General features: G+C 42.6%; 1 protein-coding gene across 1 annotated transcript in view; it reads left to right on the top strand.

The window, feature by feature from the left end:
- LOC141127322 (gametocyte-specific factor 1-like) overlaps positions 1-19,085 on the top strand; it is a 191,605-nt gene that overhangs the window by 99,080 nt on the left and 73,440 nt on the right. Inside the window, exons 4-5 of the mRNA XM_073613637.1 lie at positions 9,427-9,524; positions 15,547-15,673. Of these exons, the coding sequence (XP_073469738.1) occupies positions 9,427-9,524; positions 15,547-15,673 (225 nt within the window). The remainder of the gene's footprint in view (positions 1-9,426; positions 9,525-15,546; positions 15,674-19,085) is intronic.

Raw genomic sequence — 19,085 nt, 5'->3', positions numbered from 1 at the left:
TGTCTTACGGAGTATAACTATATTGCTTATATTGCTTGGCTACAAAAACTGAGGTACTCCTGGAAGGTGGAGGGGTTATATAGGGGAGTAAACTTTATTGATTGTGAAAAAAGAAAACTAAAGCGCTGAGGTGGATTCTCTATAAAATGGCAAAACACCAAAAAGAAATGTGTAAGCTGCAACCAACCAATTAGTGCTGTGACACCTGTTATAAATCAAGATAAAATATGTTGGTGCGCTTATCAAACTATCCCCATCTGTTGGAGTGGTGCTTATATATAAAATCCTGAACCATAAAAACACCCTGATATAATCAGTAAAGTGAATAAGTGCAAATAAATAATCAATCAATAAAGTGAATGAATGCAAATAGATGCATCAAAAAACATATAAGGGAACACACATCCCTAGATATATGTAGATGAAAAAAAAAGCAATAATTAGTGTATGTTTGTGTTAATCCAGCTGAGGTCTAAATGTCCAATCACTTGCCTTTTGATGAACTTGCTTGTATTTCAATTCTCACAGATCACAGTTGCATGATGAATTACATTTGAAAGGTGATGATTCACATAAAGATAAAAGGAAAAACCATCATTGCGCAGTGTTTTAAATGCTACAAGCCTGGGTAAACAATGTAATCCACTCACACTATGCGAAGACGTCACTGACTCCTCCCCACGCATATCATCACATGTCACGTGACTTTCTCTTGAGAAAGTCACGTGACATGTGATGATACGCGTGGGGAGAAGGAGTCAGTGACGTCTTCGCATAGTGTTCGGCAAACACAGCGATAGCTGTATGAGCGGTGAAGCTGTCTGACCATTATAACAAAAGCGATTCAGCTACTGCAAATGTGTGAGTGGATTACATTGTTTGCCCAGGCTTGTAGCATTTAAAACACTGCGCAATGATGGTTTTTCTTTTATCTGTATGTGAATCCTCACCTTTCAAATGTAATTCATCATGCAACTGTGATCTGTTAGAATTGAAATACAAGCAAGTTCATCAAAGGCAAGTGATTGGACATTTAGACCTCAGCTGGATTAACACAAACAGCACTATTTACTTATTTTTTTTCCCATCTACATATATCTAGGGATGTGTGTTCCCTTATGTTTTTTGATGCATCTATTTGCATTTATTCACTTTATTGATTTGATATATTTGCACCTATTCACTTTACTGATTGTGATATCAGGGTATATGTTTTTTGATGCATTTTTTTGCATTTATTCACTTCATTGATTATTTGCACTTATTCACTTTACTGATTATATCAGGGTGTTTTTATGGTTCAGGATTTTATATATAAGCACCACTCCAACAGATGGGGATAGTTTGATAAGCGCACCAACATATTTTATCTTCCTTTATTGATTGCCAGTGTCAACACCTGAAGGTAGGCTATAACCCAATAAGTAATTACTTGAGGCTCTGTCTCCTATGTTGTACTCCAAGAAAAGGATTTTACAGGTAAGCTGTTATAAAAAATCCTATTATTTGCAACCTCAGAACACCCAAAAAGGAGATAGTATGTGTCCGGACAAAACTATGAGCTACCTGCTAATGTATCAGAAGGATTTTGATTTTGTGGGAATTTCAGTGACTTGGTTCAATAGCTCTCATGATTGGCTGGCAACCTTTCAAGGGTCTTCCCTATATTACAGAGATAGAGAGTAGGGTTGTCCCGATACCACTTTTTTAGGACCGAGTACAAGTACCGATACTTTTTTTCAAGTACTCGCCGATGCCGATTACCGATACTTTTTTTTTAATGTCACGTGACATTTTTTTTTTTGCTATTTTTTTTTGGGGGGGGGGGGGGGGGGTGAACGTTGTATGTGTGTGTGGTTTTTTTTTGTTTTCTTTTACAATTTTTATTTTTTACAATAATATTTTTTTATTATTTATTGTTTTTTTTTTTTTTTTTTTTAAATCAGCCCTGTTGGGGGGCTTTGGTGAGATATCAGGGGTCTTAACAGACCTCTGATATCTCCCCCTTGAGACAGAGAAAGAGACAGAGGATAGAGATTCCCCAGTCCCTTTCTCTGCAGCCTCAGCTGCACTGAGAATGAATGGAGAGATGACAGCGGCTTCTCTCCATTCATAAACTGACACATCGTAATCACAGAAGATTACAATGTTTCAGTTATGTGAATGGACAGAGTCAGCTGACTCTCTCCATACACAAAGGAAGGAGGGGGAGGACGGAGGAACTGAGGGGGAGAACGGAGGGAACAGATGAGAGAGGAATGCAGGGGACAGATAAGGATAGAGGAACGGAGGGGGAGAGATAAGGAGAGAGGAACGGAGGGGGAGAACGGAGGGGGACAGATAAGGAGAGAGGAATGCAGGGGACAGCGGAGAGGCACAGAGGAACGGAGGGGGCACGGAGGAGGATGCAGTGACAGTCAGCTGTGACCGATCACCGCTGTATGTCACTAAAACTGGTGAAAGCCGCTGGGGGAGAATCTTGTAACTCCCCCACGCGCCGATCACAGCTGTCCTCCAGGTATCGGGGAAGCATCGGGAGCATTTGCCCGAGTACAAGTACTTGGGCAAATGCTCGGTATCGGTGCCGATACCGATACTAGTATCGGTATCGGGACAACCCTAATAGAGAGGGTTAAAAAAGGGGGAGGGGTATGCCTGTATATCAAGAATGATGTACAAGTGAATGTGAGGGAAGACATCACCAATGGTGCAAGGGAGGAGGTGGAATCCTTATGGGTAGAACTACAAAGGGAGGAAACCAAGGGAAAAGTAATACTGGGAGTATGCTATAAGCCCCCTAACCAAAAAGAGGGAGGGGGAAGGCGGACCTCCTATCACAGTTGGGAATGGCGGCAAGGATGGGAAGTGTCATTTTGAACGGGGGATTTTAATTATCCAGACATGGACTGGGCCAAAGGAACAGCGCATTCGTCTAAAGCTCTTAATTTCCTAAATGTCTTACAGGACAATTTTTCATGGGTCAGATGGTAGATTTACCAACAAGAAACAATGCGTTACAAGATCTACTGATCACCAACAATACAGACCTGATCACAGGTGTGGAAATACGGGGCAACCTAGGAAACTGTGACCACAGGTCAATTAGTTTCGGTATAAATCACACAAATAGGAAACATAAGGGGAATACCATATTAAATAAGGGTACTGGCCAGTGCATCCTAATGTGTAATAAATTTAAAAGAGCTAATAAAAATCCTGGGTTGCTTAACTCCCAACACTTCAGTAACCAAAACTACAAGGTTTATCCTCGTGACACCAATATTTAAAGGACCAAGATATTCTCCGGGGAATTACAGACCAGGTAGCCTAACATCAGCATGCAAGCTCTTGGAAGGGACGATAAGGGACTGTATACAAGATTTCCGCAATGAAAACGGTATCATTAGCATTAATCGGCATGTATTCATGAAAAATCGTTCTTGCCAAACCAAAATCTATTAACCTTCTATGAGGAAGTGAGCTGCCATCTAAAGGAAGGCCTGTAGATGTGGTGTATCTCGATTTTGCATGGCATTCGATACAGTCCCCCAAAAACGTTTACTGTTCAAACCTAAGGTCTGCCAGCATGGACCAAAGGTTGAGCACTTAAATTGAAAACTGGCTACAGGGGAGAGTTCAGAGGGTGGTGATAAATGGGAAGTACTTGGAATGGACTGGTATGGGAAGGGGGGTACCCCAGGGTTCTGTCCTGGGACCAATCCTGTTTAATTTATTCATAAATTATCTGGAGAATTGGATAAACAGCTCAATCTCAGTATTTGCGGGCAATGCTAAGTTATGCAGGGCAGTGGCTTCTCTGCAGGATGTGGAAACCTTGCAAGAGGATCTAAAAAAATTAGCGGGGTGGGCAATTGCATGGCAAATGAGGTTTAATGTAGAAACATGTCAAATACAATGTAATATTGACATAAAAGCACACACACAGGTTGGACTTGATGAACTTGTGTCTCTTTTTTCCAACCTTACCAACTATGTAACTGTGGATTTTGAAGAATAGGCAGTAATCCTTAGGCATAGGTTTCAAAAACGTGGATATAAAAAGTGGCTCAACAGAGTCTATGAAAGTGCCAAAAAACAGCAAGAGGGAGGACCTCTATGATGCATACAGAGAATGTGAGGCAAAAAACACAGCTATGTATACAGTTTAAATCGACAACTGCATCCGTGCAATACCCACATTGTGAGAAGTGACAAGTAAATGTGTAGAAAAAGAGCTGCACGTCTTAAAGCCGAACTCCGGGCAAAAACCTTTTTTCCATGTCCTTGTTGCTGATCTCCTAACTTAACCAACTCGGCTATCCATGTTCTGAGCTCTGTAGTTCCTCTAATAGCCTGCTGATCTTGCTGAAAAAACGTTATTGCCCAGTGACATCCTGTTAGACCGCTGGCTGCTATTTCTCCTGTATCCTCAGCCAGCGCTCTGACACTCCCATGTAATTCTCTGTAAAGCGAGTAGGGAGTTTTATTTCCTCTAGTGGGCAGAGGATCTCACAGCCCCTGGTCTGTGCCGCCCATGGAGGAGGTGTCGTCCTCCTCTGCTCCCTGCCAGTCACCTCCCGCCGGCATTTTGATTGACAGCGCACTGTTCCAATGGAGGCGGGAGGTGAGAAATTAGAGATCATTATTTCCCATACAATACCTGTCACGGTGGGATATCACCCGCTCTGTCATCCCGATGATTTCTGATAATGACCCTCATGCGGCACTGGTTTGCATTTTTATTAAATGCATTACATTTATTAATTTAATAAAAATGTATTTAATGCATTAAATTTTATATTATATTAATATGCATTTTTAAAGCTGTAACCTATCATCATACCGTGTTACTGAGTAGCATTACTTGCTGGCTGCAGAATGAGGGGTGTTCACATTTTACATGTACAAGCTTAGTGTACCCTCGCACATTCATTGCAATCCAAAGGATTCATGGGAAATGTAGTCTGATTACAGTTTAGAGAGAGAGGAGAGGATGTGATGTAATCCACTGTTCTTAGAGATCCTCCCTGCCAGAATACAGGCTGCATTTTTTTTAAATCACAGAGCTAACTTCCTGAACATTCAATCAGACATTTCTCTTACATGGTAAGACATTTCACAAATGTAATAACTGTTTTGTGTAGGGGGTGTACTATTGGGGGATTTTTTCTTTTTGAAAATCCCAGAGTTTTGCTTTAAGCTAAAAGCTGTGACAATTAACCACTTTAAGGCCAGGCCTTGTCTGGAACATTTTGTTTACAAGTTTAATTTGGTATTTTTTTGCTAGAAAATTACATAGAACCCCCAGACATTTCATATATTTTTTTTTTCTTTTTGCCTAGACCCTAGAGAATAAAATGGCGATCTTTGCAATATTTTATGTCAAACCGTATTTGGGCAGCGGTTCTTTCAAACGCAGTTTTCTTTGGACAAAATGCACTTTTGAATAATAGTTTAAAAAAAAAAAAAAAAAAAACAGTCCAAGTTTTTTTGTATAATGTGTAAGATGTTATGCCGAGTAAATAGATACCTGCCATGTGCTTTAAAACTTTTGGAAAAAAAATTACAGGTTTAAAAGATTCCTTATGCCTCATAGAATATACATTGGGGTGTTTGCTTTGCTAAATGGGGTCATTTTGTGGGTAATTCCATTGTCCTGGTGCCTTCAAAAGTGTGATAGGTAGGAATTAAATTAGATGTGTAATTTATGCTCCTAGAACGCCTGGAGGTGCTACTTGGATATTGGGCCTCTGTATATGGGCAGGCTGTGTAAGTCTCACACATGTGATATCACTATACTCAGGAGGATAGATTTATATATATATATATATATATATATATATATATATATGTGTGTGTGTGTATGTATATATATATATATATATATATATATATATATATAATTTGCCGACCAGCTGCAGTGATTATACTGTGGCAAGATCCCGCGAATCGCCTTAGCTGTACGTCAGCTTGGGAACTGGCTTTTGTGGGCGCATGCTCACCCCCCATTGGCCAGCCGGGGAACCAATCAGCGGGTCCGGCGGACTCTATGTCCGCCGGCCACCCACGATTAATCCCCACAGTGACAGAATTGGGATCTGCCTGTGTACACAGGCAGATCCCCATTTAGCAGTTCCACTAAAAATCACTGTTTGCCACAATTACTAGTAAAAAATTATATATATATATATATATATATATATATATATATATATATATATATATATATATATATATATATATATATATATATATTAGTAATTGTGGCAAACAGTGATTTTTAGCGGAACTGCGACATTGCGGCGGACAGATCGAACACCTAACTGACATTTTTTGACACTTTTTTGAGGAACCAGTGGCATTAATAAAGTAATCAGTGCTAAAAATATGCACTGTTATTGTACTAATGACACTGGCAGGTAAGGGGTTAACATCAGGGTGGATCAAGGAGTTAAATGTGTTCCCTGCAGGTGTTTTCTAACTGTGTAGGGGACTGACTGGGAAAACGCAGATCCTGCTTAGCAGAAAGACAGGATCTGTGTGATCTTCCCTGTCAGAGTGGAGATTTGCCTTGTTTACACAGGCAGATCCCCATGACCCGCTGATTGGCTGGCCAATGGGGGTGAGCGTGCGCCCACAAAAGCCAGTTCCCAAGCTGACGTACAGCTAAGGTGATAATCACGGCAGCTGGTCGGCAAGTGGTTTTAATATGACAATTTTGTGAGGGCAAAAAAAGTCTTCATTTTTCCAAGAATTGTGGGAGAAAATTACAACTTCAAAAAACTCACCCTGCCTCTTACTAAATACATTGGATTGTCTGCTATTCCAAAAAAGGGTCATTTTGGGGGTATTTGTACTGTACTGCTTGTTAGTGTCTCAAAAAATGAGATAGGCCATCAGTGTGATCAATTTTCAATGATTGGCACCATAGCTTGTAGACTATAACTTTCACACAGACTAAATATCCACTAATTTGGGCTGTTTTTACCAAAGATATATGTAGCAATATAAATTTTGGCTCAAATTTATGATTGAAAAATGACTGACTTCCAAAATTTTACAATAGAAGCAAAAGTGTTTTAAAAAATTGTCGCTTATCGCTAAAAATAAAAAACACAGCGGCGATTAAATACCACCAAAAGAAAACTATTTGTGAGAAAAAAAATGTATAAAGATTTTGTTTGGGTACAGTGTAGCATGACTGAGTAATTGTCATTCAAAAGTGTGAGAGCACTGAAAGCTAAAAATTGGTCTGGGCGGGAAGGGTGTATAAGTGCCCTGTATTGAAGTGGTTAAAGGCAGCAAGCCTGAACATCTCATGGATTGAGATACTGTCCAGTGATCCCAGCTGTTCACATCCCAGGAGTCAACCATTGGAAGGGGTTTTACCTAAATTGTCACTGGCTGGACCAATGGGTATAGGACCTTTCATCGCAGCATGTTCATATATTTCCAGTATATTTGATCCCCTAGACTCAATTCAGGCTAATTTATGCCTTTCCTCCATTTGTGAATCTTACCTTGACTGCTCCACAATCTTCTGTGGATGAAGGTTTTGGCTGCAAGGTGCTTGCAGCAGAATTCTGAGTTGGGTTTATTGACCTTTTGTTCTTGTTGAGCCTGTTGGCTCTGTTTGTCTTGTTGCTCGCCTGCCCTTATTTGCTCAAACACCCCTCCTCTCCCTCCTCCTCTGTTCCTGTTCTGCATTGCTTGCTACAAAACTGAAGAGTCATGGAGGAAATCACACAAAGGTACCAGCCTACAACCCATGGGCAATGAATATTCAGCCTGTGTCCTGCACTGTACTCCCAACATATGGAATTTACAAATAAGTCCGAATGTAATATATATATATATATATATATATATATATATATATATATATATATTACAATTCTGCTTTTCTCTTGTTTGCTTCTGTACAAAAAAGTCTCCATTGCATCATTGTGGCTAAAATTTTCCCTAAACTAAACACCGCTACACAAAAACAATGTAAGGGGGCTTGTGCACATGGCACATATATCAAATAGTGTGGGTGGCTTTACACAGCTGCCACATGCAGTAGACCACAATTAAGAATGGCTGTATAAGGCCGCACCTAGGTTTATGACGCTACTTGTATAAACCTGTGTATGCATATCGGTGCGCAACCCTTGAAGTAAACCGCCTATAATATGGGGCTTGCAGCTTTTAAAGGGGTTGTAAAGGTAAAAATTTTTTCACCTTAATGCATTCTATGCATTAAGGTGAAAAAACTTTTGACAGTACCGCCGCCCCCAGCCCCCCCGTTTTACTTACCTGACGCCTCGAATCTTCGCTGCTCGTGCTCGTCATCTTCATTGCAGCTCAGCCTGGTCGGTGATTGGCTGCAGTGGATGGATTGAAAGCAGCGCAGCCATTGGCTCGCGCTGCTGTCAATCACATCCGATGACGCGGCGCGCCGGGGGGCGGGGCCGAGTGATACAGCGAGCGGCTATAGCGGGGAGGAGCTGAAACAGCCGCCGAGGGACCCCAGAAGACCAGGTTCGGGGCCACTCTGTGCAGAACGAGCTGCACAGTGAAGGTAAGTATAACATGTTTGTTATTTAAAAAAAAAAAAAAAAATAACTTTACAACCCCTTTAAGTGTGTGTGGGTTTACACAGCTAGTGGCATAAAACCCGTATACAGTCATTGAATACTGTGGTCCGCTGCACTCAGCAGTTGTGTGTCCCAGGTATGGAAACATGCCTGCAATTTACAATATATGGCCTCCTGCACCCCAAAGCACTATACTAATGCCCCGTACACACGGTCGGACATTGATCGGACATTCCGACAACAAAATCCTAGGTTTTTTTCCGACGGATGTTGGCTCAAACGTGTCTTGCATACACACGGTCACACAAAGTTGTCGGAAAATCTGATCATTCTGAACGCGGTGACGTAAAACACTTATGTCGGGACTATAAACGGGGCAGTAGCCAATAGCTTTCATCACTTTATTTATTCTGAGCATGCGTAGCACTTTGTGCGTCGGATTTGTGTACACACGATCGGAAATTCCGACAACGGATTTTGTTGTCGGAAAATTTTATAGCAAGCTCTCAAACTTTGTGTGTCGGAAAATCCGATGGAAAACGTGTGAGAGAGCCCACACACGGTCGGAATTTCCTCTGGATGTAAGTCAGCACTATTGTGCAGCTCATGATCCTCGGCTAAAAAGGGACTTTCTGTGGTGTGTGATTTTGTATGCCTTCAACAGACAGCAGTTGCCGTTTACAACAATAAAGATTCTCTAAATGTATTTGATTATTAGAGCACGCTGTTCAACAGTTTTTTTTTTTTTTCTTCAACAGGTTGAGGAGGAAGTAAGATGGCTAAAAAGTGATGGAATGAGTTGTCTATTTTGGATGATGCTCATAGCATTTTTTATTTTTGTTTTTAGATGCACAGGATCCGTTTAGACTTCTGCAATGCCCTTATGATTCTAACCACCAAATAAGAGCGTGTCGTTTTCCTTATCATTTGATTAAATGTAGGAAGGTGAGTAACCTCTATTTTAAACTGGACCATAACTGCATTTGGTATTTTTGGGAATTTTGTTTAAAATGCAATTCTGGTCAGACCACTAAATAGGTGAAGTATATGGAAGCCATTTTATGTGTGTATCCTGCCCTGAGACTAAGGCAGGTCATACACTCAGCAGGAACCGGCCGAGATTCTATGGGCAGGCTAGATGTATCAAGTTGATCAATCAACTTTTGGGTACAACCAGCCTGCTGGATTTTCCTTGCGATTATTGCTAGCGGCTGGTATAACTGCTAGCAATCACTGTCTTCACCCGGTGGGCATGGCCTCCCCCACAAGGAGAATACAATGGCTTGGTAGGAGGGATTCCCGCATCAACACTGTTCGGGGAATCTAGTAAATTTCTTTCCTGCAACCCAGGAAACTGCACTGTGCATGGCTGGGCTAAGACATACCGACCAGTGAGTATGGCCAGGTTGGTGACCTAAAGGACTTCCCTGCCTCCACCTTGAGATTAGACTGAAAAGGAAAAGCAGCAAACTGATTAGCTCATTCTGCTTTCCTGTCATAATGTCCTTTGTCAACCTATATACATTCCAACATGCTTGACTGGCTGCTGGTAGTGGTCCAGTTTGTTTCACTGCAGCGGGGGCTACAGGTGACAAGACACTGATACCTAGTGTTTTAGTCTAGCATTTAAAAATACATATTTTTAAATATATAACTGCATTTCATATGTGCTTTTTAATGTCTGCATTGTATTCAGCTTTAAAGTAGAAAGTAGTCAGAAAATGTAAGTCCTGCTAGATCCCTTCAGGCTTTTCCCGTTTTGAAGGTATAGCTATTTAACATTAAAAATAAGTGCCTATGCTGTTTAAAATCTAGTAATACACCATCTTGCACTGCTCTGCACATGCTCAGTTGCACTCTATTTTTAGGCAGTGCTGAATTTGTAGAGACCGATCTGCTGAGAGCCTTAAAACAGAATTAACCACTTCCTTACCAGGCCTATTCTGGCACTGCTCAACTTTTTTTTTTTTTGCTAGAAAATTACTCTGAATCCTCAAACATTTTTTATATGTTTAACAGACGCCCTAGGGAAAAAAATGGAGGTCATTGCAACTTTTTATGTCGCATGGTATTTGTGCAAATTTTTTCAAACACGTTTTGTTTTTTTGGGGAAAAAAAAGTTTTACGAATTAAAAAAATTACAAACCAGTAAAATTAGCCCAATAATGTGAAAGATGAAGTTACGCCGAGTAAATACATACACAACATGTCATGTTTTAAAATTGCGTACACTCATGGAATGGCGCCAAACTTTGGTACTTAAAAATCTCTATAGGCGACGCTTTAAAAATTTTTGCAGGTTACCAGTTTAGAGTTAGGAGAGGTCTAGTCGTAGAATTCTTGCTCTCACTCTAACGCACGCGGCGATACCTCACGTGTGGTTTGAACGCCGTTTACTTATGTGGGCGGAACTTGCATGTGCATTAGCTTTTGAGTGCGAGCTACCGGGGACAGGGGCGCTTTAAATTTTTGATCGCTTTAATTCCTATTACAAGGAATGTAAACATCCCTTGTAATAGTAATGGTGTGTTACAAGTCCTCTATATGGAAAAATGCGGGGTCAATAAGACCCTGCATCTTTCCTCCAGGCTGGAAAGCAAGAGATCAAAAATTAAAAATTCACTATCCTATGCTTTCCAGCCACGATCACAGCTTTGTTTATAAGCGTGGCGTCATAACGTCACGCCCGGGCCATCGACGGTCACAGAGATGACTGATGACCTTCTGGTCATGGGAAATCTCTGATCGGCGGCCGATTTTTTTTTTTTTTTTTTTTTTTCCTTCTCCGTGTCCCCGATGGCACATGAAAAAACGTCAGTGTTTACATGTGCCGGAAGTGACAACATAATGTCATGCCTGGAATCCGAAGGTCATAGAGATGACCGGGGACCATCTGGTCCTCTGTCAGCTCTGTGGTAAACGGCCGCAGCCGGCCCATTCATTCATTTGCCGATCGCGCAGGCAAGCCAGTAGAAGCAGCGGAGGGGGCCGCCACCTGTGAAAACAATCAAGCGACTGAACAGCTGCTATGATCATTTTTACTGTGCAGGGAATTGCCGGTAGAAAAAAAGGTTTATGAATGATGCCTGCAGCTGCACCCATCATGCAGATATCTCCACTGAAAGTCCAGGAGGTCATATGATGGCCTGTGGTATTGAAGTAGTTAAACCATTAAATCTCTCTGGGTTTAGTTCTGGTTTGATATTTACTGCTGTTCAGGGGCTCTGGGCTCAGCATAATTGCAGCCTACAGCAAGAAGAAACCGGAGCAATGCTGAGGGCAATTATTATTGAGGAATGTATGTTCCTTGCTAAACATTATTTTTTTTTATCAAGCTTTATCATGAATGCTGCTGCCAGACTTAAACACCTTACCAACTGCTCAGTGTCTGCCAACCCTCTCCTCCAATCCCTACACTGGCTCCCAATCACCCAGTGAATTAAATTCAAAATACTAACCACAACATACAAAGCCATTCACAACTCTGCCCTGAGCTACATCACCAATCTTGTCTCCTGCTCTCAAGCTCTCTCATCTCCTCCTCCCATGCTCGTCTCCAGGATTTCTCCAGAGCCTCTCCCATCCTCTGGAACTCGCTACCTCCATCTATCCGGCTATCCCCTGCTCTTGCTACCTTCAGGCGATCCCTGAAAACTCATCTCTTCAGGAAAGCCCATCACGTCTCCAACTAATCTCCTACCACTTCCAACAGCTCATTTCCCACAGTTACAACCTTTTTGTATCACCTGCCCCACCCTATTAGATTGTAAGCTCTTCTGAGCAGGGCCCTCTTAATCCTCTTGTATTTTATTGTATTATAACTGTATTGTCTCCCTTTTATATTGTAAAGCGCTGCGTAAACTGTTGGCGCTGTATAATAATAATAAGAAGTTGTTATGGGTAAAGTTTTTTTTGCTTTAAAGCGGAGGTTCACACAAAAATTGAACCTCCGCTTTTCTAAACCCTCCCCCCCTCCCGTGTCACATTTGGCACCTTTCAGGGGGGAGGGAGGTGCAGATACCTGTCTAAGACAGGTATTTGCACCCACTTCCGGCATAGACTCCCAGGGGAGTCTACGCCCCCTCCCGTCCCCACCGCCGCACTGTCTGCTGGGGGACGCACAGGTCCCAGAGACAGCAGGGACCAGTTAGGAAGCGCAGCACGACTCGCTCATGCGCAGTAAGGAACCGGGGAGTGAAGCCACAGCGCTTAACTTCCTGATTCCCTTACAGAGAATGGCGGTGGCAGCACCCGAGGGACGATTCGGTCTCGGGTGCCGACATCGCTTTACAGCGGGACAGGTGGGTGTCCTTATTTTAAAAGTCAGCAGCTGCAGTATTTGTAGCTGCTGACTTTTAAATTTTTTTTTTCTTCGCGGGACTCCCTCTTTAACAAACGTTTTCTATATTTGTTACCTATTGGATTCCAGATGAAAATTTGGCCTCATTCAGCTTTGACTGGCTTAAGATCCATTAATGGCCATGTCTGTTACTGCACTATTATCACCAACATCGTAGCTGTAAATGTGTATCCCAAAAGTTTAGTCTAGGTAATAAAATAATTGTTTATTTCTGCTCAGTATTGTGATCATACACTATGTATTTTTGAACAGTGCTTGCTCATAATTAATACATTACACTAATGCTAAGGCAGGCCATACATTTATGCAGTTACTTACCTTGTCCCCAGGATCTTGCGATGTCCTCCCGCTGTGTATGCGAGCCGTGTCTCCGCGCGATTCATCACCGTGCCGAGCTCCATTCCTTGCGAGCATTGCGATGCACAGGGATGGAGCAAGGCGCCAAATTCAAAAAGTTAAAAACGCACAATACATACAGTACACTATAATCTTACAGATTATATAACTGTGTCAAATAATTTCACCTCCCTATTGTCCCTAGTGGTTTGTCCAGTGCCCTGCATGCGGTTTTATATTATATATACTGTTCTTTCTGCCTGGAAAGTGGAGATTGTCCATAGCAACCAAAAAGCGTCCCTTTACATCAAAAGCGGTTTTAGACAAGCTAGAAAACAGCGATAATAAATTAGAATCATTTGCAGAATTGAGTGACAGTGATTTGTGGGGAAATCCGTCATCAAACACTGAAAGTAAATTTCAGTGTTTTTAATTTTATTACATTATTGAAAAATTGTTGTTATATTTATTTCTTATTATTATTATATTATAATTTATGATTTCGTGTTTCAAACTTTATCATACCCGGGATGTCTATTAGACTCTTGTTTGGGCAGATTTAAGTGAGTTATTCCTAAAAATTACAGACCTACAATATAAAATGCCAAATTTCCATGCAAAACAATTGTACCGCTTTTATTTTTATGACACGATCACATTTTTTATCCTTTATAATCAGCTCTAAACTGATAACATGTAAAGGCTTAAAAAGTGTTACCTATGAATAATTTTAGGTACTATTGTCACCATTTCACAGGTGTGTGCAACTTTAAATCTTCACGTTAGTATTTATTTGACACATCATCTTTTATATTTTACCCAGAAATTAGGATATTATATTTGTATGCACCAAAATTTAATTGAGGTGCAATTTTTTTTTACTGAAAATCTGCATTTGATAAAGTTATACGAATATCATTGGATATGTATAATATTTTAAGGATTTTAGGTAATCTTCAGACCTAAATCATGCATTTTAACGTGTGTAAAATATTGAGGGGGGGAGAGAATGTCTCTGCTAGTGAAAGGGTCGAAGCAGGGGTGGTGAACCCCACGGCCTGCGACCTCAAATCGGGGAAATGCATGCCCATGCTCTGGCATGGCAGGTCGGCAAGCCCAGATTGCGATCAAGGAGTTGCCGGCCCACCATCCCAGAGCATCAGCATGCATGGAGCTGGAGCTGCATATGCCAAAGCTTCCTCTGTAGTGTCGACTCCTGTCCTTGTCACTGGCAGGGGAATACCAAGTGCACTTCACCTGGGACCTTTATAGCAGCCTGGAGAAAAGGTTGGTGTATTAAACATCACATATACTGCACTTTTGCAATGGCATATTCGCGCTTATAAAAAGTTTTATTGGGCTGCTTTCACACTGATCCATGGGTGCAGTGCAGCGCACCTGTGACTTTTTCCTGTCGGTTAGCTGCACTGAGCCATAGACTTCTATTATATCCTGCATGTTTGGTGCGTTTTCTGAAACTCAATGCTTGGACTTCAAGGAGGTTCATGACATCTCCTGAACTTCTCTATTTATTTACATCTGACAGGTTTATGGCTCTGTCAGAGCATTTACTGACACTCTGGGCTGTAAGAGGTACACAGAGCTATGCCCTTCACTCCCCTCTGCTGCCCATTCAGAAAAGCCTTGGTATATTGTGAATGAGTTGTAATTGGGCAGGAGGGGAAGGGCAGGTGTAGCAACTGCACTAACGCTAATGTTTAAGATGCTTAGACTTGAAGCAATCAGCATTGGGCTCCCAGAAATACAGCGATAAGCATCTTCTGGGAGTGCAATAAAACCATCAGATGTAAATAATCGAGATAAGCCCAGGAGATGTCCAGCACCCCCTTAGACTTAACTCGGTGTGCCTTCACTTTTTACAAAGGAGCTGAATTCAGCTTTAAAGTTTACTAAGTAGAGCGCTTGAACTCCTTCAAGACTTAAAAATGTATTCTATTTGTCTTATTTTGCTCCAGGTTATGCTGGTTTCCTGTGTGCTGTCCCCCATTCCATTTTTAAAGGGGCAATTTCCTATTATATGGTTCTATGGAGCACAGCTGGAGCCATCCTTACATGCATGCTTCTAGGGAGGACAACGGGGTGCAGCATCCTCACATCAACAATAAATTTCTCAAAGCTAGGCAGGCAGTGCATGTTAGGGAGTGTAGTCCTTAATGAATAATACTGCATTTTGTATGATGGAATCCAGAGTAATGCTGCCTTTTAATAACAAAAACTGTGTTCTACCACTTTTTTTTCCCCCCTAAACAGAATCATCATGATCTTGCCTCTCAGTTTGTCACTTGCCCGTTTAATGCCCGCCACATGGTACCTCGAGGAGAGCTAAGTTACCACATTTCCCGATGTGATGACCAAAGTTGCATCGAACAGGATATTGGTATGAGAGCTTACATAATGCAATTTCTAAAATTTGGAGTGCTACATAAAAATCTAATAAATTAATTCACATAAGAGCCATTAGTTAGATGGGTGCTATAGGAGTGTGTGCTCATATAAGTGCAACAAACAAATGATCAACAACCACAAAAGCCTTGATCCATCTTGCATAAACTTATTACAGTGAAAAGTTTGCAATCCTCCACTGTGAACCAACTGGGCAAACTCCTTTCCTTAGCAGGACCTTTAAATTATAAAAAGACAAAACGGGCAGATTTCCTTTCAGTCAGCTGGGATAATCTACACTGGAGGTAAAAAAAAAAACTTTCACATCAGAGCCAGCTCCAGGAAGAGAATACAATGTTGCCGTGCAGAGAGAAAACAATTTGGGACTTGTTGGCCTCGTAAGAATCCAAAGTCTTGTTGCCTAATGTATGCCAACGGGGTTTACCCAACACACCACCAAAGTGTTTGCTCACTAGTACCCCATGGAGGAGGAATTCTACATGAAATGGGGTTCTGTGGCTGTTGACCTGGCAATTATCTACTTTAATAAGGACCTGGTTCTGGTGGATTAGGTACCCTGAGGTCTTTAAGGGTGCTATGGGTTTGGAAGCGCTCTTCAAAGCGTCCTTCTCCCTGATGGGAACAGCTCTGCAGCCAATGATAGCTGTGGTGCGTTTTTGTCAAGTCCTGAAAGATTTTCAGAGGACTTGAGTTTCTCTGATGCCTCGGAGGACTCCATACAGCAGCCGTTGAGGTTGGGCACCATGTCTGTCCATATGAGGAAAATACCATGGTTCAAGTGGCAGTTGGAGTTTCGCTGCAAATAGCAACTTCAGAGATTGCCTTTGAGGGCGAGCATTTGTTTGGGCCATCCTTGGATGCTTGCATTCAGAAGCACACTCTTAAGCCGGCCATAGACCATTCAAATCTTGACTGGTTCAACCCGAATTCTAAGCGATCATATGCCTGGTTTGCTCAGTTTTCGGTCTGCTGTGAGTGGGGAGCAGTGAATGTCAGTCACTGCCCTCTGCTCCCCCATTGTTCAGTGGAGCGTTGGGCTGGGTGCAGCTGGCTCTGGCTCTCAGCAGTCAATCAGGCTGCTGGGTGGATCCCAACAATATTGTCAGGATCCTTCCAGAGCTTGGAGCAGTTCTGCCCCATCAGTTGATAGCGGGCAGTAGATTCTGTCAGCAGACTCTGGGTCTCAGGAGAACAAAAGTGTACTCTTGTGACCCACAAGAAAAGTACAGGCAAAAAAGCTTTGGCTGTACTTGACTATGAAGGGGCAGATTTCGGCTTCAGACATTACATTTCAAAGACCCTATTTGTTTTCATCCCTAGGAAAAAGCCATTGTGCGTTCGGCCTGTACACCCCCTTTTGTCTCCCTGGGACCTTAATTTGGCGTTACCTGTTTTGGACTTCTCTGTTTGAGCCTATCCTAGATATTCCCTTTTCGCTTTTTACGTGCATGGTTGTCTTTTTTGTTGCTATTACTTCAGCTCATAGTCTCAGAGCTACTGTAGATTTCGTCTTCTGCAAGGAACCTTTTCTAAGTCCTCTTCCAGGAGGCTCCTCCTACCTAGCACAGGAAACACATGATCCACATTATAAAAGTGCAACCATAGGCAGTAGCCCCTCTGTAAATGTGTTTCCTCCAGCCAGACAGGAACTTCAAACAAAGTTATTTTTGTCCAGCCTTTGTGCTAGGTTGCAGGGGCCTCCCAGCGGCCATACCCTTTCGACTAGGGCAGTGATGGCAAACGTTGGCACCCCAGATGTTTGGGAACTACATTTCTCATGATGCTCATGCACTCTGCAGTGTAGTTGATCATCATGGGAAATGTAGTTCCAAAACATCTGGGGTGCCAAGGTTCGCCATCACTGTCCTAGGGTATGGACCGGCTTGGGCCATCCATAGACTTGCCAAGATGCTGTCTGGTTGTAAATAAGGGACCCCCTCTCCCTGTTGTGGTGCCTCAGTAAGATACCTGTGGGTTGTGGAGGAGGTAGCCCAGTGGAGCCCATCCAGAGAGGTAGCGTGGCATCAGCGGGCAGATCTCCTGCGGGAGGCAGTCTGCCGCTCGGTCTACAATGCTTGTTCCCATCGCATCCCCTCAAATGGCTGCAGTGGGAAGAAACTTCTCTCACATCCGGAAGCTTGTGGCCGCACGGGTGTTGCGGAGTTATGATGCCACTTAAAGGCAGAAAGTAATACGACCGGCGGCCATCTTGGTACACCCAAGCTGCGGGGAAATTGAGTTTTTTTTTTTTTTTTTTTTTTTTTGAAGCAGGGCTACAGTCACGAGGGGGGTGCAGCGCCGGATCCTCCACACCACCTTAAATGAGGGACCAAAAGTGGCGTGGATAGGACTTCCAGGATGGCACCATGAAGGAATCTGGATCCATGGAAGGTCTGGAGGCGCCATCTCTAGAGTCCAGCCCTAAGGTAAGAAAATAGGGGGCAGGCTCCTCCTGTTTGTTTTCTTACCCTCCTGTGGTGGGGGCACAGGGGGTTTTCCAGAGCTTGTTTCTTTTGCTTAGTGGACAGGTGTCTCACATTTCAGCATAGGCTCCGGTGGTGGTTACTTATAAATTCTTAGACTAGAATTGTGTTATCCAGTGGGTGTTTGCATATATGGTTCTTCAGTGGAAGTAATGTGGGGGGTCTATCCTCTGATTTATTTTAGGACAAAGCCCGTAAGCCCAAAGACAGCAAGGCAGAGACACCCAGAAAAAGGTGCCCAGTGTGCACCAAGAAAATGCCTTCCGGTTGGAAGAAGAGTGCATGCCAAGATTGTATCCACAATCTCCTCAAAGGGGAAACAGCCTGTGCTCAAAGGTTTCCTGGACTCCATGAAAAAGGAAATGAAACAGACTTTACAGTCTTTCATGCCCAGGGCACGAAAATCGCTTGCTGAACCCATCTCCAGTACATCCGGCACCAGCACTAGGCCAGCAGTCCCTGTTCATGCACGGGTAACCCAGGATCAGGGGGTACTGGAGGAATTGGAAGAGAGCTCAGAGACAGCCTCAGATTCCGAGGAGGGGGAGCTCAAGGAAGATAAGCCGAGCAAAGTCCAGAGATTTCTTTTTTTTTTCTTCAGCGGAAACAGGAATTATTGAAGCTATATACGACACCCTGGAGCTGGAACAGCCAGAATCCCAGGAGTTGTCTGTACATGACCTATACGCAGGCCTTTAACCTCAACAGACCAGAACCTTTCCGGTTCATGTGTCTTTAACCACTTCAGCCCCAGAAGATTTTACCCCCTTCCTGACCAGAGCACTTTTTACAATTTGGCACTGCGTCGCTTTGACAATTGCGCGGTCAAGCGACGCTGTACCCAAACGCAATTTGCGTCCTTTTTTTTCCACCCACAAATAGAGCTTTCTTTTGGTGGTATTT

This window comes from Aquarana catesbeiana, linkage group LG02 (genome assembly GCF_042186555.1).
Source record: "Aquarana catesbeiana isolate 2022-GZ linkage group LG02, ASM4218655v1, whole genome shotgun sequence".
Taxonomy (NCBI): Eukaryota; Metazoa; Chordata; class Amphibia; order Anura; family Ranidae; genus Aquarana; species Aquarana catesbeiana.
Note: the sequence above shows the minus strand (reverse complement) of the source record. Positions and strands in the feature narration are given on the sequence as shown.